General features: G+C 42.4%; 1 protein-coding gene across 3 annotated transcripts in view; it reads left to right on the top strand.

Moving 5' to 3' along the window:
• Positions 1-21,837, top strand: part of GCC2 (GRIP and coiled-coil domain containing 2) — a 111,971-nt gene extending 90,134 nt beyond the window's left edge. For all 3 annotated transcript variants that reach the window (XM_077482621.1, XM_077482619.1, XM_077482622.1), the window contains exons 19-23: positions 1,131-1,348; positions 8,709-8,900; positions 10,317-10,462; positions 20,987-21,188; positions 21,305-21,837. In XM_077482621.1, coding sequence (XP_077338747.1) covers positions 1,131-1,348; positions 8,709-8,900; positions 10,317-10,462; positions 20,987-21,188; positions 21,305-21,375 — 829 coding nt within the window. In that variant the 3' untranslated portion in view covers positions 21,376-21,837. The remainder of the gene's footprint in view (positions 1-1,130; positions 1,349-8,708; positions 8,901-10,316; positions 10,463-20,986; positions 21,189-21,304) is intronic.
• The last annotated feature ends 981 nt before the right edge of the window (positions 21,838-22,818 follow it).

The raw sequence follows: 22,818 nt of genomic DNA, 5'->3' as shown, positions 1-22,818 counted from the left end.
GACGTCGTCGCGGGCCAGATCATCCCCGGAGTCTCTATGATCGTTCGGAGGCCGGGCGCGATGTTATGACGTCGCGCCCGGCCTCTGCATTCAAAAAACGGCGCCGATTTGGCTTGGAAGCCAGGAACTTTTTTATTTTTATTTTAGGCTTCCCAGCCTAGAGGTGAGAGATGGGGTCTTATTGACCCCATATCTCACTGTAAATAGGTCCGATCGTGCCATATTTCTATTACAAGGGATGTCTACATTCCTTGTAATAGGAATAAAAGTAATCAATTTTTTTTTTTAAGTGTCAAACTAAAAAAATAAAAGTAAAATTAACAATAAAAAAAAAAAAAAAATTAATGCGCTCCTGTCCCCATGAGCTTGTACGCAGAAGCGAACGCATACATTAGTCCCACCCACATATGAAACCGGTGTGCAGACCACATGTGAGGTATCGCCGTGAACATTAGAGCGAGAGCAATAATTCTAGCACTAGACCTCCTCTGTAACACAAAACATATTACCAGTAAAAAATTTAAAGCGTCGCCTATGGGGATTTTTAAATACCAAAGTTTGGCGGCATTTCACGAGCGCGTGCAATTTTGAAGCGTGACATGTTGGGTATCTATTTACTCGGCGTATCTTCATCTATCACATTATGCAAATAAATTGGGCTAACTTTACTGTTTGTTTTTTTAAGCATGAAACTGTTTGTTTGTTTTTTCTGAAAAAAACGCGTTCGAAAAATTGCTGCGCAAATACCGTGTGAGATAAAAAGTTGCAACAACCACCATTGTATTCTCTAGGGTCTTTGCTAAAAAAACATATATAATGTTTGGGGGTTCTATGTTATTTACTAGAAAAAAATGATGAATTTTACATGTGGGCGAGAAATGTCAGAATTGGACTGGATGCGAAGTGGTTAAGAAGAGGATCCTGTCACTGGGATAGTTTTAAGTATGTAGATAACTCTCTGGAAAAGACACAGATGGAGATCCATCAAGGGATCTGTTGCAGTTTTGACAACTGTGGAACCTTAAAGAGCTTAAGATTAACTACATTTTTAATGAGAATACTATTAATGGATTTATTGTATACCTAATTTGTGTTTTTTTTTTTTTATCGTATTTCGTTTTATCCTGCAGGTTGTGTACAGTGCAGTCAGAAAACATGGTGCTGAAGACTGAGCACACTCAGGTAGTGAGTCAGCTCGGTGCTCAAAATGAAGCACAACGCAACAACTTTAGGGACCAAGTGAGGCGTTTACAAGATGATCACAGGAAGACTGTAGAGACTCTTCAGCAGCAGCTGTCCAAAGTAGAAGCCCAGCTCTTCCAAGTTAAGAGTGAAGTTACTGTCACACGTAAGCGTGAAATTTTTACCAGTTGCTAATACTTTGCTCTTTGGAAAATTATCCTGTAATCTTGTATTTTAATCTTTTATGAACACTACATAAAACTTTTTAGATTGCTTCTTAAATGCAAATACAGACAAAGCATGAATTTGGATTAATAGGTCTGATATCCCATAACCTTCATATAGGAATCATAGTAAATTCCCAGTGGCTGTCAGAATACCTGACTCCATTTTTCAGATCTATTTTCCTACAGCTTTTACACGTTCAGAGGAAAATACCTCTTCCCAAGGCCTCTTCTCCGAAAATCGGAGGATTTGGATTGTGGAGGCTGCCACAAGAACTTCTCTATACTTCCACATTTAAAGAATGTTTTGTACACAGACTTTTTAGCAAGGTGGTTTCACCAAAAGGTTTCCTCAGCAATACCCCACAAATAGTGTAAAATGGAGTTTGCCTTTCATAGATCTGGCTGTTTCTTATCTCAGTAAGAACCTCATGTGCCCAGAGAATGAAGTCCCAGTGTTTTAAAGATGCTTCAAACAAGTGTCTGGAGGCATTATTTAAAGTGTTCTCCAAAGGGGGAAGCTTTACAGCCAGCAACTGCGGCTATATGTATATGCAAAGCTTAAAGGTCCGGGCTTTTCACATAAGAAGAGAGACCAATCCTTCTTTCAGTGATACCGAAACCAGCAGAAACCTGGAAGATTTCTCAGAGGGTTTCCCCGCTGTCAAAAAAAAGAGGCAACTTTCACTGAAGTCCTGCTGAACTGGCCAATTTTCAATCTGTCTATGGCCGACTTATGTGAAGACTACATATTGCACTGGACTATGATTTTTAGATTGTATGTTTTAATCTTTCTTTTGCTATTTTTTATTTAATGAGTATCACAGCAGATATTTAACGTATTAATATATTACAATGCACCATTTATTAGAAGCTTGCGGCATACCAGTATGCATTTTTTTCTGCGCCCTCAGACCTTAAGCACAGTTTTTTGGGGGGGTTTTTCTGCTTAGCCGCAGCTGCGTGTTTACCAAGGTCCTGACTTCCTCTCTGAGGCTCCAGCATACCCGGAGTATCATTGTCATAGGGTACCTAGATGATTTTACTTCTGAGGGAGCAATCTACTTCACTCTTTAGAGAATAATGGGTCTCACAGTGCACACACTGGAGCGTTACGGATGTGTTCTGAATTGAACGAAATTTGGCTTTAATCCCAACACAGACATTTGAATATTTAGGCAAGAGTGATCATCCCTCCTGACAAAGGTCTTACCTTTTCTCCGCCATGGTTGAAGTGCTGCGTGGAACTGTGGGTGGGCTTTTCTTTTTTTTTCCTTTGGACCTTGCGGTCCTCTGGGCCAGCCCAGATGTGTAGGGGATGCTCTGGAGCTCCCCCCTTTTTCCCCACTTAGCGACAGCTTGAGCCAGCTGGGAGAGTTTTTCCCATTCCTGGAGAGTGGAGCCAGGGTCTTTCTGGGTCTCTGTTCATTCCGGGTCTGGATGGCGGAGGGCAGAATTTACGGCCGGGCACGCGGCTTCTGGTTCTGGCCTGTGGAAGGCGGGCCCTGGCTTTTGTAGACTTCCAGTCATCGTAAATGGCGAGGAGACCTAGAGTTTTGGGAAAAAAGGACAATAGAGCTGCTACACTTGCTGCAGCATGGAGTTTGGCGGAGCTAGCAGCAATGGCAGGAACAGGAGCCACAAGCCCCAGCCCAGGTAAGCTGGGGCAGAGGCTCCAGATCCTCTGAGGATCCAGGGAATCATGAGAGTTCTGTATCTGGACGTTTTGCTTCTATTAGCCAGCTCAGAAAATCAGCTACTCCCAGATATGAACAGAACAAAATACCACGTGCAAACCTAATCCCTTCCCAAGTACAGCATCGACTTTATCCAACAAAAGATCTTCTTGCCGAAAAAAGGGAAAAGATCCTGGGGACAATGAAGCAGATCCAGACGAGCTCGCCAGTAACAGTACGGTCAGCGATGTCAACGTTGGGTCTCCCAACATCCTCCATTCCAGCCATTCAGTGTACCCACCTCCACTCAAGGGATCTGCAGCAAGCAATTCTCAAAAATTGGAGGCATGTAGAGCCCTTAAAAAACAGTTTGTGATTCCTGTGCAAGTGAGGAGAAAATTATGATGGTGGAGGAACCAGTTAAACCGAAGCAAAGGCCTACCTTTGGCTATTCCCTGTATCAAAAAGGCTAACGACAGATGCAAGCTCCTGGGGGTGGAGGGCACATCTGAAAGATAATTTTTCCCAAGGAATCTGAACAAGCTCAGACTCCAAAAGATCATCCAATGGAGAGAACTGAAAGCAATTTTGATGGGGCTTCTTTGGTTTCAGGAAGAGATCAGGGGCCAACACATTCAGATCTTGTGCGACAATGCCATGGCAGTCCCCTACATGACAAAGCAGGGGGGTGCTAGGAGCAAGATCTCCTGAGCCAAGGACAGGCGAACCCTAATCTGAGCAGAAACAAATCTGATGTCCCTGGGCAGGAAGACAATGGTGGTAAACCAAATGGGCAGTCCTCAGGTCGACCTGTTTGCGACCCACTCAAATGCAAAGCTCCCGACTTGCTTTTCTCTGAACAGAAGGGATCAGGCAAGAGGTTTTGATGCTCTGGGTCATCCGTGGGACTTCTGTTTGTGTTATGTTTTTCCCCCCTTACAGCTTATTGGATGTTACCTCCATGGGATGATCTACTGAGTCAGGGACCCATATGGCTTCTAAATGTAAGCCAGCTCAAGTTAGCAGTCTGGTTTCTGAGGAGCAGATCCTAAAGAAAACAGCAGGAAAAAAGTCACTAGAGATATTTATTTCAAGGTTTGGAAATGCTACAACTCCTAGTGCGTATTTGCCACAGGAGATCATTTCCATCCTGGAATTTCTTCATGATGGAATGGAGAAAGGGTTAGCAGTTAGCACCTTGAAGACTTGTCAGTGGTGCTGCAGGGGCTAAGTAGGAAACCTTTTGAACCTCTAAAAGAGGCAATAGTAAGAAAGTGGACTTGGAAAATGGCCCTATTGGTAGCAGTAACCTTGGCCAGGAGAGTCGGTGAGCTGCAGGCTTTTTCCATGGTTGAACCTTTCCTAATGGTCTTTCCAAATTGGATAGTTTTAAAGGTGGACCCAGGCTTTCTACCTAAGGTCTCCTCTGCCAACGTTTTGCTCATCCCCAGCCAATTATAAAGAGGAAGATTTCCATATACTGGATGCGAAGAGATATCTGGAATTTACTAGGCAATTCAGGAAGTAAAATGCTCTTCGTGCTGTTCTCAGGGGCTTGTAAGGGACAACGTGCTTCCAAAAGTTCAGTAAGAAGATGGCTCAGAACATCCGTTAAATAAGCCTACAAAGCTTTAGGGCAGATACCACTGGATGGTATTCTGGCCCATTCAACTAGGGCAGTAGCAACATCCTGGGCTGAGAGGGCTGGCACCTCACCCAACCCGATCTGTAAAGCTGCAACGTGGACAAGCTTCACTACATTCGTCCAGCATTATAGAATAGATCTATCTACCTCAGAGCAGGCCTTTGGCCGAAAGGTCCTACAGGCGGTGGTCCCACCCTAAAGTAAGTTTTCTCTCTTATCCTCTCCAAGTGCTGCCCTGAAATACTTTTTGAGAAAACCCTAGTTAGACTTACCAGTGACTCTGTTTCTAGAAGTCCTTCAGGACAGCAGCTATTACCCCCCCTAGTGGTTTCCAATATGACTTGCACTGTTATATGTGTATATTTTGTTTCAAAATTCTGTCTTTCGGCATGGTTGGAGGTTTCTCGTTTAGGACTGAGGCCATGGTGGAAGTGGGCTGCCTTTTTTAAAAAGCACTATTCGCAGTGTTTCCTGGGAAGTTGGGTGGAGCTACGCTCTCTCCAAGTGCTGTACTGAATGACGTCCAGAAATACCATCACCGGTAAGTCTAACTAAGATTTTTCTACAGTCTCAAGTTGATCAAGGTCTGGCCTAGAGTATGATCAAGTGTTTGATTGTCAGCCTTGTTGGTCTTTGTTCAGAGACTGATTGGTTCACATTACTTGGTAAATGGCTTTGTGCCAGGTGTCACATGTTCCAATGGTCTGGACTCTGACTTCTTGGAACCTCAGCTCGGTGCTTTATGTATTGTACAAAATCCCACCCAGGATATTCTTTTAGTCCATTCTTTCGAGGTCTGACATTTCGGAATTGGCTGCCCTTTTCCTGCAAGGCGCTCCACCATGACAAGGTGGTTCTGTTGCCTCTTCCACCATTTTTCTTGTTCGTTCCAAACCAGGATGTTGTGTTGCCTTTTTTTTTTTTTTTTTTTTTCCCTAAGCTTCAGGTGTCAGGGGACCAGGCTCTTTACACTTTAGATGTGGTTTGTGCTCTCAGGTGTTACCTGAAGTCAACTGCTGCTGTTCCCTCTCTGTGCTTCCCGAAGGCCCAAGGAGTGGTCACGCAGCTTCCAGATCTACAGTTTGTCAAGTGCCTCCTGGGCTATTCGTCATCAGGCTTTGGTAGTTGAAGTTTTGTAAAGTAGCTACCTGGTTTTCAGTTAATACTTTTACAAAGTTTTTTCACCATGTTGACGTTAGAACCACTGAGGATGGCCTGTTTTACAGACTGCATGAGGTTCTAACATCTGGTTTACTTGTTTGGGGCCAGTTGGCTTGTTGTAACGGATATGATGATACTCCGTGTCACATGATGTACAATAAAGAAAATACGATTTTTGTTTTACATGTAAAATATTTTCTTGGAGTAGATCATAGGAGACAAAGATCCTGCCCCTCTAACTTGTGGTTTATGGCGTGCTACAAAAATGGAAGCCTTGAGTAACAGGCAGGGGTTATGCCTAGGAGTGGGCTCCCTGCCTTTTTTTTTTTTTTTTTCCAATTACCTGAAAGTGACCGCCTAGTTATTTAAACATATACATCTTTTGTGGCCCCCGACGATCTCCGAGCGCCGGGGTCACAAAAGATATATAGTCCGGCTGCCTCAGAGGGAGGAGGCGGGACGAGTGCTGTGCACACAGGAGGAGAATTTCCTGTTTACACGGCAGCTGTAATAGGAAGTCCCATCTCTGCCATTGGACGACTGTTTTGTCCATCAGAGGACGCGGGACTTTCTCTTAAAGAGGCCGTTGTGTAAACAGGAAATTCTCCTGTAGGATGTCTTTGGCGCTCGTCCTGCCCTCCATGGCTGCACTGATGGTAATGGTGGCTTCATTCCTGGCAATTGCAATTGTGGGGCTGCATTCCTGGCAATGGTGAGTGAATTCCTGGCAGTGGTGGGCGCTGCATTCCCGGCAGTGGTGGGCGCTGCGTTCCCGGCAGTGGTGGGCGCTGCGTTCCCGGCAATGGTGGTTCTGCAGATGGGCACTGACCCTTATTTTGCTTCACAGTTCTTTATTTAAAATGTTTTAATTTTTTTTTCCCTGAAGCTTCCCTCTTAAAGTGAAGGTGTGTGTTATACGCCAATAAATACGGTATATCCAAATAATACATTTTGAGTTCATCTCTTCACCACACACAGCCACAAAGGCAAGAGAATTCTTGTTGGGCAGTGTATTAGTACTCGGACGAACACACTTGGACCGAATTTTAATGGTTCAAAGAATGTCAGGCAAAATGGTCGGCCCTCGCGCATGTTCAGTTCATCAAATCTGGCCCTCTTTGAAAAAAGTTTGGACATCCCTGGTCAAAGGTATTATGTAAATCATAGGGTACAAAGCCCCAATAAATCTATTTTGTTTCTAAGTTTTAACAAAAAAAAACTGGAAAAACATCAAGTGTGTGGAGGTGAATACTTTCGCAAGGCACTGTATGTACCTTGGTGCATTGTGTGGGAGACAAATGAGAACAACACCTGTTTGTGCATGCAAATATTAGCGACATCTAAAAAGTGTTTGCAGAATATCCCATTAGTTTGCTACTTGAATGTTCAAGGATGTGCATTTATTTTTACTTGTATGACAGCAGAGCAAACAAAGAAAACATTAAGGCATTATAGAAGTGCATGAGAGTAGGACATCACTGCATTTTGAAATCTAGACAATATTGCTTTTATTTACATTGTAAAATACTTCTGATTAAAGGGTTTATAAAAGTCTATGCCAGACCCTCTATTAGAGGCTGGCATAGCACACTGTGTTGAGCATTTTTTTTAAATGAGTGTTGTAAATAACCAATTTTTAGCTATCTTCAGGCCGGTCACATGACTTGCGGCCCCTTTCCAGCTCTGATGGATGGCTTTTGTGGGAGGGGCCATTATCTCCCTCTCACATCAGCTGGGGAGATCACATGACCGTTCCTTTCCTCCGCAGAATCCCTGTCTCATAGCTGTAAAGTGGCCACGTGTCACGTGACAGCCTGAGGCCAGCTAAAAATCAGTATTTACAACGCTCATTTAAAAAAATGCTTAACGCAGTGTGCTATTCCCACCTCTAATAGAGGGGCTGGCAGTGACAATTTATAGGTTTATATTTTTTTTAATAATAACAGTGGTGGGGGGGGGCGGGCCGAGCAGAGACAGACAGACAGAGGGTGCTGACAGGGAGGAAGGAAGGGGTGAGGGGGGAGAGAGGAGAGCAGAGAGTACAGCAGCCTATCACTCTGCGCTGTGCTATGTAATCTGCTTTAAGAAACCAGTATATATATATATATTTTTTTTGGGTTAACAAACGCTTTAAGGCTCCATGCTCACTAGCGGTTTTTATAAGTGGAAAAGAACACGCTGGATGAAAAATGCTAATGCAGTTTTTGTGGCAGCTTGTTTAGTAGCATTTTCAAACTTTGTGTTCCTTTTTTATTATCATTTTTCCAGTACATGAAGGAAAAAAATGCTCAAAAGTTGTTGTTTTAGGAGCATTTTCTGCTTTTTTTTTTTCTGCCAGCAAAAACGCTTGCAAAATCTATACAAAAACTATTTTTTTCTGCTCCTGTATGCTGAAGCTTGAAAAATGCTTCTAGCATAAAATGGTGTGCTTGGACACACAGGATGTGGCTTTTAAGAGTTAAAAAAAATGCTAGTGTGAATGTAGCCTAAAAATAAAATAACTGCCTCAGGATATAAGAGTTCTTACATCTATTTGTATTTATGCTTCAGAGTGGCCATACATGATTGAATCTTATTTTTTATTTATTTTTTGTTGAATAGGCTATTTCCTTAATTAACTTTTTTATATTTATTTTTTTTGCTGCCATGACATCTACAATTTAGTGCATTCCTGGGGAAGCTAATGATTGTGACAGGCTTTGGAAATGTCAAACACATATACACTTTTTCTCTTTCTCTTTCTCTTTCTCTCTCTCTCTCTCTCTCTCTCTCTCTCTCTCTCTCTCTCTCTCTCACTCTCCGTTTCTTTTTTACATGCAGATCCTACAGGTTCACAGCAGCCTGTGAAAAGCTTAAGAGAAAGAAGACCAACTGACCTTGTGTTGGATTTGTACTCTGTTGCTAGAGAAGAAGGTGAAGGAATGGAAACCACAGACACAGATTCTGTGTCCTCTGCCAACACTCATATAGCTAGTCTAGAGCAGCTACTTAGTTCATCTGATTTAAAAACAGGTAAACACTCCGTTTTTGTTAATAAGCTAGCATAAATAATTTTTTAGCATTGGTGTTTTTCGCACTTGTAGCACATGCTTAACTACTTCCCGCAAGGCGAATGTACATAAACGGCCAAGTGGGTGCTCTGTTGTTCTGGGAGGACGTGCTTGAGCAGCCCTGGTATCATGTGATTGCTGTGACCAATCACTGTAGTAAAAAATTTTAAAATTCATGATGCCTTGCTTACTACTGTGTGATTGGTCAGAGCGATCACAAGAAAACGGGGCCAATTCCAACAGCCCTGTACCATGTGACCATTGCATTGCTCTGGTGACCATATGTAAAAAAAATAAAAAAATTGTTGAAAAAAATAATAGAATATATAGATATAGTTGTTTGTTTGCATACTGTTACCCGTTCAAATGCAGTGTCACTATGGTGACGTTGTTCCACTGGCAATGATCATGTACAATGGCTGGCTGCTAATATATCACTGTACCATGCGTGCATCGGGCTTGATCAATTCTTATATATACACACACCATAGTTTGTAGACTCTAAAACATTTACACAGACTGATATACACTGATGTGGGTGTTTTTTTTTTTTTTTTTTGTTTCAACCAAAGAATTGTAGCCAAAAATACATTTTACCCTAAAAAAAAAAAATTTTTTTCTCAAAAATTTGAAAATATCACCAAAATAAAGCTCGAACTGTGCAAGTTCACAGTTTGCACTGCGATTTGTGAACCGATCTGGGGGTGCCATTAACAATGTAATAACAGGGGGTGTCATTAACAATGTAATGACACCCGCAGCGGTTTGTAGAAGGCAGTGTGAACTGCCCGCGGGAGAAGAGCGTTACGGGAACCAGCTCTGTAATCGCGCTCATTCCCGCATCGCATCAGTGTGAACCTAGGCTAAGAAAGCAGTAAGTAGAGTGAGATGAGGGAAACTATCAGGTGACTCAACTCTAAGAAAATCTTTCCTTCCTTTTTGCTGGGCTTCATACATTTCCCTAGTGTGTCCCTAGTGTGTCTGATAACTAAAGGAAATGCTGTTATCTGAAAAAAATAAAACATTCTAGATCTTTTAGATAAGAGCCGGTTCACACAGGGGCAGCACAACTTGCAACGCGACTTAGAGGCGACCTGCAAATTACTTCAGCGGCGGCTTGCAAAATGACTTTTTTTTATAGAAGTCAATGCAATTCGCCTGATGTCGCCCCAAAAGTAGTACAGGAACATTTTTCTAAGTCTGAGCGACTTGAGTCACTCCTATTAGAACGGTTCCATAGTACAGAACGGAACGCGACTTGTCAGATGGCTAAGTCGCCTGACAAGTTGCCCCTGTGTGAACCGGGTCTAATTGGTTTCATTTGTGTTTGTAGCAAGATTTTAATGCAAATATTTTGTTTACTACTTTTTGTTTTTAGCTGTAGAGACACCCCAATGGCAGCCTGAAATTTCCAGGGAAGAACTAAATGAGAAGCTCAATACAGCATCAAAGAGTGTGGATCATCTGAGTGGTTTGCTGCACGAAACAGAGGCAACAAATGCCATGCTTATGGAACAGATAACAGTATGTCATTTGCTATTAAACAGTAACCACACAAAAATTCCTGGTGTATGCGATTTAAATGACCGTGATTGATTTACCCCCAGTGGATGCTTGGTGAAACGTATTTATTTTTACTATTTTATAAATATGCACTTTATTGTAGATATACAGACATTACAAAGCAAAAGATCAAAAGACAACCATTTATTGAATTTAATTAATTTTACAAAACAGGGAGCAGAGTACATAAAGCAATTTTAAACCCAAAACCAAACATTTATTATTTTGCAGCTTGCCATTTCTTAGATCTGAAGACTTCATTCATTTTCTTGTTCAGGCTTTCTTATATTTTCATCTGGTGATCCAGCTGAAAAAAACACAATTTTTTTATTTAATTTTTTTTAAAGAACAAGCTCTCCAGCAGAATGCATCATTAGAGATGAGACAAACCATTTAACACTGAGAGGGACACACACACACACACACACACACACACACACACACACACACACACACACACACACACACACACACCTAATGATTGGTAAGCTGCAATATATTACATTTTTGGGTTTAATAAATACTGCTTTAATATACATAGCTACTTGTATTTTACTGCCACTTTCAGATGAATGGGTCCTGTAAAAAAAGGATTCCTTGCCAAGCATAACCCCTTCCAGCTCAGCTAAGCCTCAGTTTTTAGTTTGTGTTGTTAGGTGATGAATGTGCCTACAATGTCTCTCTCTTTTAGTGGACGTTAGTCTTCCATTTCTTGACCTAGTCTGCACACACCTGCTGGGGAGGAAAGGTTTCTCCTGGATTGATCGCCTACGGCCCTAAAGCCAAGAGGGCACATACCCAGGACCTGCATGCAAGAGCAGGGGCAGCCTATATTGTTGCCATTTGGCACTGGGTCCTGCAGACAGTGATTTCCAGGGTACTCCACATCTGAAGACCTTGCTAATGAGGTGCTGTACAGATTCATGGCAGTGATCCCATTAGTGGGAGTCGAGACCATGAAGGCCATACGGGGCAGGCCAACACCATGAGCGATGAAGCTTGGGCCTTTGCTCAATTATACTAAAGGGCCCAAAGTATACCAAGAAAACATCAAACCCCCCCCCCACACCATTACACCACCACTAGCCTGAACCATTGGTAGAAGGCAGGCTTGATCCATGCTTTCATGTGCCTTACGCCAAATTCTGACACTACCATCTGAATGTCGCAGCAGAAATCAAGACTCCTCAGACCATGCAACGTTTTTTTCCAATCTTCTATTGTCCACTTATGGTGAGCCTGTGTGAATTGTAGTCTTCGTTTCCTGTTCTTAGCTGACAGCGTCTTATCTGCTTCAAGATTCGATGTGGATGTGTTATGCGTTCAGAGATGGTATTCTGCATACCTTGGTGGTTGTTTTAATTACTGGTGCCTTTCTATCATCTCTGCCCATTCTCATCTGACATCAACAAGGCATTTTCGTCCACACAACTCCCGCTCACTGGATATTTTCTCTTTTGTGGACCATTCTCTGTAAACTCTAGAGATGGTTGGATATTCCAGTTGCTCGGCCGTTTTTTTAAAACTCAGACCAGCCCATCTGGCACCAATAACCATGCCTCGTTCAAAGTCTCTTAAATCTCCATTCTTCCCCTTTTTGATGCTCGGTTTGAACTTCAGCATGTCTAGATTCCTAAATGCATTGAGTTTCTGCCATGTGATTGGCTGGCTTAGCAATTTGTTACCAAACAATTGAACAGGTGTACCTAATGAAGTGGCTGGTGAGTGTGTGTATGTGTGTATATAATGCACAGTACTGTGCTAAATTAATTTTAATTAATATTTAATTAAATAAAAACTAATTGTTAGGCAGGTGTGAATATTGCTGTAAATTAACCACTTGCCACCGGCTGTCATATGATGGCCAGTCGGCGTGGCTCTCGTTCTGGGAGGGCATCATATGACGTCCCTCCTATTAAACAGGGAATTCACGCGATCGTTTGCGTGCATCCCTGTTTCTTCGGTGACGGCATGTCACGGAGACGCCACTCGCCACCTAGGAGGGTGAACAGCCATTGGGCATGGCTGTTTACCACGTGATCAGCCATGATGAAGTCACAGCCGATCACAGGTGGTACCGCCACACTTTGCACGGCGCATGCACGCGATCTCGTCGGTGGCAGCGTGTTCCCGGGAACAATGCTCGTCACCGACGCTGGTAAACAGCCATTGGCTGGCGGCTGTTTACCACATGATCGGCTGTGATCCTTTCACAGCCGATCACTAAATGTCTACAAACCCTGGTAACGTGATGTTACCGTGTTCTCCTCCTCACACACCGATTGTGTGTGAGGAGATTGCAGTAACATCTCGTTACCGCTTAGTGTGCACCAACCACACTGATTGCCCCCCCCAAATAATAAAGAGGACCTGTCACCACCCATCAAAGTACCTGTTACAGTTCATCTGAGTACCTGTCAGTCCATATGAGTACCTGTCACAGTCTATCAGAATCTGAGAGTACCTGCCACAGTCCATATGAGTACCTGTCACAGTTCATCTGAGTACCCAAGTACCTGTCACAGTCCATATGAGTACCTGTCACAGTCCATATGAGTACCTGTCACAGTCCATATGAGTACCTGTCACTGCCCTTCATAGTACCGAATACCAGTCACCAGCCCATCAGAGTATCCCATTACCTATCTGTAGCCCATTAGAATACCCGATTACCGGTCACCAGGCCATCAGAGTACCCGAGTACCAGTCTGCAGCTCCTCAAGTTACCCGATTACCAGGCTGCAGCTCCTCAAGTTACCCGAGTACCTGTCTCCAGCCCATCAGAGTACATGAGTACCTATTTGCAGCCCATGCTTCACAGAATATATACGTTGGAGTGTTTGCTTTCCAAAATGGGGTCATTTTGTGGGTAATTCCACTGGGCTGGTGCTCAAGGACCTTCAAAAGTGTGATAGGTAGGAATGAAATGAGATGTGTAATTTATACTCTTAGAACTCCTGAAGGTACTAATTCAATGTTGGGCCTCTGTATGTGGCCAGGCTGTGTAAAAGTCTTGCATGTGGTATCACCATACTCTGGAAGAGTAGCAGAATGTATTTTGGGGTGTACTTTTTGCTATATACATGCTATGTGTTAGAAATAGCTTATATATTGACAACTCTGTATAAAAAATAATATACACTAATTTGTGTTATTTTTACCAAAGATATGTAGCAGAAAGGGGCATTTTTTTTTCACAAAATTTAGGGTCTTTTTTATTTATAGCACAAAAAATAAAAAATAAACTAGTGAAAAAATACCACCAAAAGAAAGCTCTATTTGTATGAAAAAAGGACGCAAGTTTCATATGGGTACAGTGTTGCATGACTGAGTAATTGTCATTCAAACTGTGAGAGCACTGAAAGCTGAAAATCGGTCTGGGCAGGAAGGGGGTGTAAGTGCCCTGTATTGAGCTGGTTAAGAATGCTTTCAGAAATATAAGGGTTGAGTCTATTTTCGTCAAATAACAAAATGAAAAGTGTGCAGAAGAGAAATCCAAATCAAATCAATAAATGGTCTGACCACCCTTTGCCTTCAAAACAGCATCAGTTCCTTAATTCTTGTGGGTACACTTGTACACAGTTTTTGAAGGAGCTTGGCGGGTAGGTTGTTTCAAACATCTTGGAGAACTAACCACAGATCTTCTGTGGGAGGTAGGCTGCCTCAAATCTTTCTGTTTCTTCATATAATCCCAGACAGACTCGGTGATGCCTGTATCTGCCTGTATTTCTCAGCATTGAGGACACTGATGCTTAACCACTTGGCGCCCCTACTACGTCTATTGACGTCATGGGCTTTCGGTGGTTATATCTGAATGATGCCTGAGGCCATAGACATCATTCAGGTATCGGCGCTTTCAGCCAGCGATTCCCTGCACCATAAGAACGATCATAGCAGCTGTTCCGCCACTTGATCATTCTTACGGGCGGCAGGAGGGGACGCCCCCTCCCGCCGCATTCCGGTGCTTGTACGGACTCACCGCTTCCATCGGTGAGTCGGTCACAGGATCCGTCGGACCCCGCAAGTTACCATAGAGATTTCCGGCGGACCAGATCGTCTCCAGAGTCTTTATGATCGTTTGGAGGCCGGGTGCGATGTTATGACGTCACGCCCGGCCTCTATATTCAATTTAACGGTGCCGATTTGGCTAGGAAGCCAGGATCGTTTTTTTTTTTATTATTATTTTATTCTTCCCAGCCTAGAGGTGAGATATGGGGTCTTGACTGTGTTCAAACCACACCTTTTGAGGTATCGCCGCGAACGTTGGAGCGAGAGCAATAATTCTAGCACTAGACCTCCTTTGTAACCCAAAACATGTAACCAGTAAAAAAAAATTAAAACGTCGCCTATGGGGATTTTTAAATACCAAAGTTTGGCGCCATTCCACGAGCGCATGCAATTTTGAAGCGTGACATGTTGGGTGTCTATTCACTTGGTGTATCCTCCTCTTTCACATTATGCAAAAAAATTGGGCTAACTACTGTTTTTATTTTTATTATTTTTTTTTTAAGCATGAAACTGTTTTTTTTTCTGAAAAAAACTTGTTGGAAAAATTGCTGCGCAAATACCGTGCGAGATAAAAAGCAATGACCACCATTGTATTCTCTGGGGTCTTCGCTAAAAAAACATATATAATGTTTGGGGGTTCTATGTAATTTTCTAGCAAAAAAATTTGGAATTTTACATTAGGATGGAGAGAAATGTCAGAATTGGCCTAGTCGTGAAGTGGTTAACAAATCTCCAACTCCATTTGTAGAAATGAATAAAACTTGCAAGGGACCTCCACCTTCACTGTTGCCTGCAGACACTCATTATTGTACCGCTTTTTAGCCCTTTGCAAACAAACTGCCTTTTTTCTACAGCCAGATATTTCACATTTTGACTCGTCAGTCTAGAGCCATTTTTGTCCGCCCCATTTCTTAGGTTTTCATGCATAGCACATGGAAACAGTGCTAAATGACTCAATATTGCACAAAAACATAGGAACTGGAGTGCAGAATAATGGCAGCAGGTGCTCTGGACTGATGAGTCAAAATTTGACTCCTCACTCAGTAATCTTAGATTGTCTACCTTGGGTACCAAACCCAGACCCCACTGTGCGGAGTCTGCCTATGTTTGCTTTGGGCAGTAGAAACACACTGTTCTTTAGCAGATTCGTTGAGAAACCATTAATTCTTGAAGGGGTTGTGAAGTCTTGTTTTTCTTTTGTTTTTAAATAACACCTCCTCTGTGCAAGGGTTTTGCACAGTGGCCCCGATCCTCCTCTTCTGGGATCCCTCCACGGCGCTCCTGGCTCCTCCTCTTCTCGAGTGCCCTGACAGAGAAGCACTTTCCCTGGTGTCACTCATGCGGACGTGCTCCCGTGTCCTGCTGCTGCGTCCATTAACACAGACAGCAGGTGCAGCACAGAAGGTTTTTCATCTTAATGCATAGAATGCATTAGGGTGAAAAACCCTGAGGAATTACAACCCCTTTAACCACTTAAGCCCCGGACCATTTTGCTGGCCAAAGACCAGAGCACTTTTTGCATTTCGGAACTACGTCGTTTCAACTGACAATTGCATGGTCGTGCGACGTTGCTCCCAAACAAAATTGACATCCTTTTTTTTCCCCCCACAAATAGAGCTTTCTTTTGGTGATATTTGATCACCTCTGCAGTTTTTTTTATTTTTTGTGCTATAAACACAAAAAAAGACAATTTTGAAAAAAACTAATTTTTTAATTTGATATAGTAAATATCCTCCAAAAATGTATAAAAAAAACATTTTTTTTCCTCCGTTTAAGCCGATACGTATTCTACATATTTTTGGTTAAAAAAAATCTCAATAAGTGTATGGTTTGCTCAAAAGTTATAGCGTTTACAAAAAAAGGGCATAGTTTTTATTAATATTTTTTTTATTTTTATTTTTTACTAGTAATGGCAGCATTCAACGATTTTTATAGTGACTGCGACATTATGGCGGACACATCGTACATTTTTGACACATTTTTGGTAGCATTGTCATTTATGCAGCAATCGGTGCTATACAAATGCACGGATTCCTGTGTAAATGACAGTGAAGGGGTTAACCAGTAGGTGCCAGTGTAAGGGTTAAGTGTGTCCTGGGGTGTGTTTCTAACTGTGGGGGGGTCAGGGCTGTGTGTGACACGTCACTGATCTCTGCTCCCGATGACAGGGAGCAGCGATCAGTGACACTGTCACTAGGCAGAACAGGGAGATGCTTGTTTACATTAGCATATCCCCGTGAGACGATCGCGGGTATGCCCGCGGCGATCAAGTGGGCGAGACCCGCAATCCGACTCACGGGGGTCCCGACCGGCGTGCATGCCTTTGGAACGGCGGCAAATTTAAAGGGACATACGGGTACTCCCATTTGACTGTCCGTGCCATTCTGCTGGTGTACATCAGCGCGCGCCGGTTGGAAAGTGGTTAATGACGCCTCAATACATCGGCATCCACATGTTTTTGCATGTGCCAACCCACATGATGTTGCAGTACAGTGTGGTTCGTCACGGTTTTACAGAGGGGCCAGGGACTTTATTCCCCACATTTCTCGGGGGTAGGGCAGTCCATTGAAATGTGCATGCATAGATCTGAACCAAAGACAGGGTTTCCCTGTGCTGTGCACTAGGTTCCTGGCTATAAAAACAATGCATTGTTTGACACACAAGCAGATACATGTGCGTAGGAATGGGAGTTTTTCACTTTGTGGTGTTCTCCTTTGTACTCATCTCTTAATGCATTTGACATATACTATATTTATCAGCATATAACACACACCCCAAGTTTAGGAGGGAGTTTTAAGGAAAAAAACTTACATTTAAATGCCCATCAATGCAGCCTTATCAATGTCCATCTGCAGTCTTGTCCATCATTGCAGCCTTGCCCAGTCTCTTTGCAGCATTGTTCTGATTTAAATTTGGCGCCGATCTCCGCTGACTGTAAGCGGAGAGGAGCAAGCGAAGCCGAGATACAAAAAGCAGCGTGTACTTCAGCTAGACTCTGCTCTGCTCACAGTCCCGCCCATCTCCGATGATTGCGAGAGGAGCGAGCGCCGCTGACATACAGAAAGCTGAGCTTTGTGTATCTTGGCTCCGCTCGCCCCTTTCCTCACAGTCAGCGGGGGATCGCGTATAACATGCACCCACGATTTTCCCTTGATTTTAAGGGGAAAAAAGTGCGTGTTATACGCTGATAAATACGATAAATAATACTTTGAATTTGGCGATCTTTGCCCTTTCAAACTCGCAATCGTGCCCTAGTTTCAACATGCAATCCTGCTGACACACTTCCACCAGCCAATTCTGTTAAAAACACGGACACTTTGTTGCGCTTCCTGCTGCTGTTTTCTACAGAGACATAGCCAAAGAACACAGTCAGTACTTGGATAAAGCTGCTCCCATTTTTTGGACACACAAACCCCCATGACTTCTGCACCCATTCCATGAAGACATTTCCTTACAGTGTCTAGACCTGTAATACAAGTTTCAGGCACAGGGTGGCTCAAGCTGTCATATGAGTGTTTTAAAGCAGAACTAAAGTCCTATAGGGACAGGATAGGGTGCAGAGGAATTAGAACATCTGTCGATTTTTATTGCTGCCTGTGCCCCCCTTCAGGAGATTCACGCTCTCTATTTGTTCTATTTACCATTATCATTTGAAAGTAAAAGTAAAAGAGAACCCAGATTTTGGGTTGCGCCCAGAAAAGTAATAAAGGGGAATCTTCCAATGGGGTCACTAGTTCTGGTGACCTGGGAGCCCCCAAGTTATTTCCTTAATTTGCAGGGATCTCATCTCACTTCCTGTTTGGCTATGGTAAAGGAACTAAAGGGAAATCTCCGCAATGGGACACAGTTTGCAAAAAAAAAACTGACAGCGCAAGGGAGGGTCATAACCCCTACCTAAAAAATAAATAAATAAATATAAATAAATAAATGTGCCTATAGTTCTTTTTTAACCCTTTCATGACTAAGCCTATTTTTGGAATTTGGTGTTTACAAGTTAAAATCCATATTTTTTGCTAGAAAATTACTTGGAACCCCCAAACATTATATATTTTTTTTTTAGCAGAGGCTCTAGAGAATAAAACGGCGATTGTTGCAATATTTTATGTCACACGGTATTTGCGCAGTGGTGTTTTAAACGCAACTTTTTGGGAAAAGGGACACTTTCATGAATAAAAAAAAAAAAAAACAGTAAAATGAGCCCAATTTTTTTGCGTAATGTGAAAGATAATGTTACGCCGAGTAAATAGATACCAAACATGTCACACTTTATAATTGCGCGCACTTGTAGATTGACGACAAAGTACGGTACCTAAAAATCTCAATAGGCGACGCTTTAAAAAAAATTTACGGTTACCAGGTTAGCGTTACAGAGGAGGTCTACTGCTAGAATTATTGCTCTCGCTCTGACGATCGCGGCGATACCTTACATGTGTGATTTGAACACCGTTTACATACGCGGGCGCGACTTCCGTATGCGTTTTCTTTGCTTCGCGAGCTCGCGGGGACGGCGGGCGCTTTGAAAATTTTTTTTTTATTTTTTTATTTATTTTATTTATTTTAAAACGACTAAATTGTTTTAAAAAAAAAAAAAAAAAATTTGATCACTTTTATTGCTGTCACAAGGAATGTAAACATCCCTTGTGACAGTAATAGGTGGTGACAGGTACTCTTTATGGAGGGATCGGGGGTCTAAAAGACCCCCCACCCCTCCTTTACACTTCAATGTATTCAGATCGCCGAAAACGGCGATTCTGAATACCGGATATTTTTTTTAAACCGGCGCCATTGGCAGCCGAGTAAACGGGAAGTGACGTCATGACGTCGCTTCCGTGTTTACGATGAGGAGACTGGAACGAAGCCGATTACGGCTTCGTTCCAGTTCCTCCGCAGCAGCCGGAGGCGTCGGACCACTGATCGGTGCTCCCGATCAAGCGGGAGCACCGGTAACAGCGGCGAGAGGCGGCGGGAGGGGGGGACGTCCCCTCCCGCTCCTCCGGCATAACAGCCGAGCGGCTTTTAGCCGCATCGGTTGTTATGGCTGGAAAGCCAATCGCCCGCTGAACAAAACGGCACCGGGATGATGCCTGCAGGTGCGGGCATCATCCCGGTATACCCCCCGGAAGCCGAGTACGCAGATCTGCGTACGCTCGGCGGGAAGGGGTTAAACTTCCGCTTACTGCAATATATGTTCCACAGTATAGCATATTGCTGTTACTCTTTATATCTACTTTGTTTTGTTTTTTTACATTTAATAATCGTTCCTTTTCTAGAGAAAATTAATTGAAGTGAATTTTTTCCTAAACATTTGCATTTTTAAAATAAAAAAAATTGCAACAGAGACTATTCTATTCGCCAGTGCTGCTTTCTGAAAATGTACTGTATAATATTTGGGGGTTCTAAATTTTCTAACAAAAAATGTTGACATTTAACAAGTATGTGAAAAATCAGAAAATTGCCCCAGATAGCAAAAACCCTTACAAAACACTTTGACCTACAAAGGTAAAGCATAATGGACTACTATGCATCGCATGGTAGTCCATTATGTGTCACTTATCTGACACAGGAGCCGTTGACAGCGGTGCCTTATCTTTGTAAAATATTTTTGTAAAATATCTCCTTAACCATGTAGGTTAAGGAGATATTTCTTGGACCTACAGGTAAGCCTTAATCTAGGCTTATCTGTGGGTCCAAGAAATATCTCCTTAACCTACGCGGTTAAGGAGATATTTTACAAAAATATTTTACAAAGATAGGGCACCGCTGTCAACGGCGCAGGCGCTCTGGGCACTCCGCATGCGCCGGAGTGACGTCATCACTGCTCCGGCCACTTACAGCACTGGAGCAGTGATACCCAGAAGGAAGATGGACGCTTCGTGCTACAGGGGACAGCCGTGTCATTGCTGGCTCCTGTGTCAGGTAAGTGACACATAATGGACTACTATGCGATGCATAGTAGTCCATTATGCTTTACCTTTGCAAGGAAACAAAGAGGAAGTAAACTCATTAGGGTTTACTTCCTCTTTAAGGTACCTATAGTTTCTTTATCTTGAAGTACAATACCGGATGCAGGACCCTCCCCTCTGTCTCTGTGGACTTTCCACCAAGCTTTTTTCTTGCTAAAAACTGGGGTCTCACAAAGTGGGTGGGTTTATATGAGCATGCCCCTAGGAAGGGCTCTAGCAAAGTTTTTGCCGGTGCCTGATCTTGTGAAGGTAATGGCATACAGTATAACCTATGGTCTGTGATTACAAGTCCTGTACTGTATTTCACGATAAGGAATTTACAGGTAAGCCAAAATCCCCTTTTCCTAACTTTTACCAAGCTGTCTGGTGATGGATGACTAGCGACCATCCATAAAGGCCCTGTCTTTATATGCATGACATTGGTTAGCAGAATACAATGTATCCTGAAATCTACTGTTTGTAAACTTTAATTTGCTATTAATTAACCTAATGCCTGAATGTGTTTCCATCATAGCTCTTGAAAAATGAAATTAGACGTCTGGAAAGGAATCAAGAAAGAGAGAAATCTGTGGCTAATTTAGAATACCTGAAAAATGTCTTGCTGCAATTCATTTTCCTCAAGGCAGGGAGCGAAAGACAACGTCTCCTTCCTGTCATAGACACCATGCTGCAGCTTAGCCCAGATGAGAAAGGAAAGCTCTATGCCATAGCTCAAGGTAGGATAGATAAGGTTGAATACAAGCCTTTCTTTTGTCAATAGTCTTTTGTTTTGCTTTTCTTGCACACCTAGTAAGATTTGTTATGCTGAGATCTTTCTTGTTTTGTCTCATAGGTGAGGAGGAGTCTGCGTCTCAGCCAGCTGGATGGGCCTCCTATCTCCACAGCTGGTCAGGACTCCGGTAGCTTCCATGACAGAGAGACTTGTACAAAAACATTCCAAGTTTGCACTAAAACATTGTACGGATTTTACAGTATATGGTTTTATGAATAATTATTGTTAAAACTGGAAACTCCCAGGTGTCTTTCAAAAATGAGGAATCTTAGAGTGCCTATTTAAAAGTGAATATTATATTGTAAGTACCTCTGCACAAAGTTATTTTACTATGATTACATACTGTGATTCCTTTCTGTTTGGGTGGTTATAGCTTTTTCATCATCAATTAGTACATTGCTTTTTAGAAAAGATTTATAATTTGCCCACTGGTGCAACATGTATGAAGGTGGCATTTTTTTGTTTTTGAAATGTTTTAATGCATATGGTATTACAAACCAAAGAATGCTAGCTATTAGCAACCTTCTTTAGGTGGTCGTCAGCTTATTTAAATTAAGTTGATTTTATTATAATAAAGCCTTATCTTTTGGCTATTTCAGCTTGATCTCTGTGTATATGAAAATATTCAGTTTTGAACAGTTATAGAAGTCGCACAAGAAAAATAACTATTCTGTTTTTCTTAAGCTTCTTAAAGCCCAACAAAGATTTTTTTTTTTTTTCGCCTCATATAGTTCAGAGGGAATCTATATATTACTTTTTTTTTTTTTTCCCTGGTTTAAATGAAGATAACAAGGATATCTGCAGAACCCTGTGATCCACCGTTATGAACTTTATCAATCTGAAAGGTGTAAAAAATGTTTACAAAACAATAGAAGGGCAGTTTGATTGGTGGTTAAGTATTTGGGAGGATAGAGGAGAATGTAAGCATTCCTTTTGGTTATGTTTGGCCCAATTTTTACAGAATGGGTGACTAGGAAAGAAAGAGAGGTGGTCACAAATCAATAAGGCTTCTCTTTGCCCTTATATAAAGAATATAATACAATGTATCTATAAAAATACCGTTACTAGCCAAATGTTTCCAAACTGCTCTCTCATCCCCAGTGCCATTTCACCCATACTCCCAGCTGAGTTGGATGCACACTGTAAATGCCAGAAATTCACATGACTGGAACTACATATTCTATCATTCTTATGCCTTCTACACACGATCAGACATTCCAACAACAAAATCCGTCAGATTTTTTTCAGACGGATTTTGTCCTAAACTGGTGTTGCATACACACGGTCGGACAAAGTTGTTGGAAAATCAGTGATGACGTTCGTTTGTTACGACGGGACTACGTTGAGGCTAGTAGCAAATAGCTTTGGTCTCGTAATTTGATCTGAGAAAGTGTGGCACTTTGTCCAATCTAAATTCTCTACAAACGATCGGAAAAAGTCGGATTGGATTTTTTGACAGAAAATTTGAGATCCTGCTCTCAAATTTTTTCCGTCTGAATTTCCGACAGAAAAAATCCGATAGAGCCCACACACGATCGGATTTTCCGACAATATAATCCGATCGGACCTTTTCC

This window comes from Lithobates pipiens, unplaced genomic scaffold, assembly GCF_037356315.1.
Source record: "Lithobates pipiens isolate NorthernLeopardFrog02 unplaced genomic scaffold, aLitPip1_a1.2 Scaffold_16, whole genome shotgun sequence".
NCBI classification, from domain to species: Eukaryota; Metazoa; Chordata; class Amphibia; order Anura; family Ranidae; genus Lithobates; species Lithobates pipiens.
This window is presented reverse-complemented; position numbering and strand designations above follow the sequence as displayed.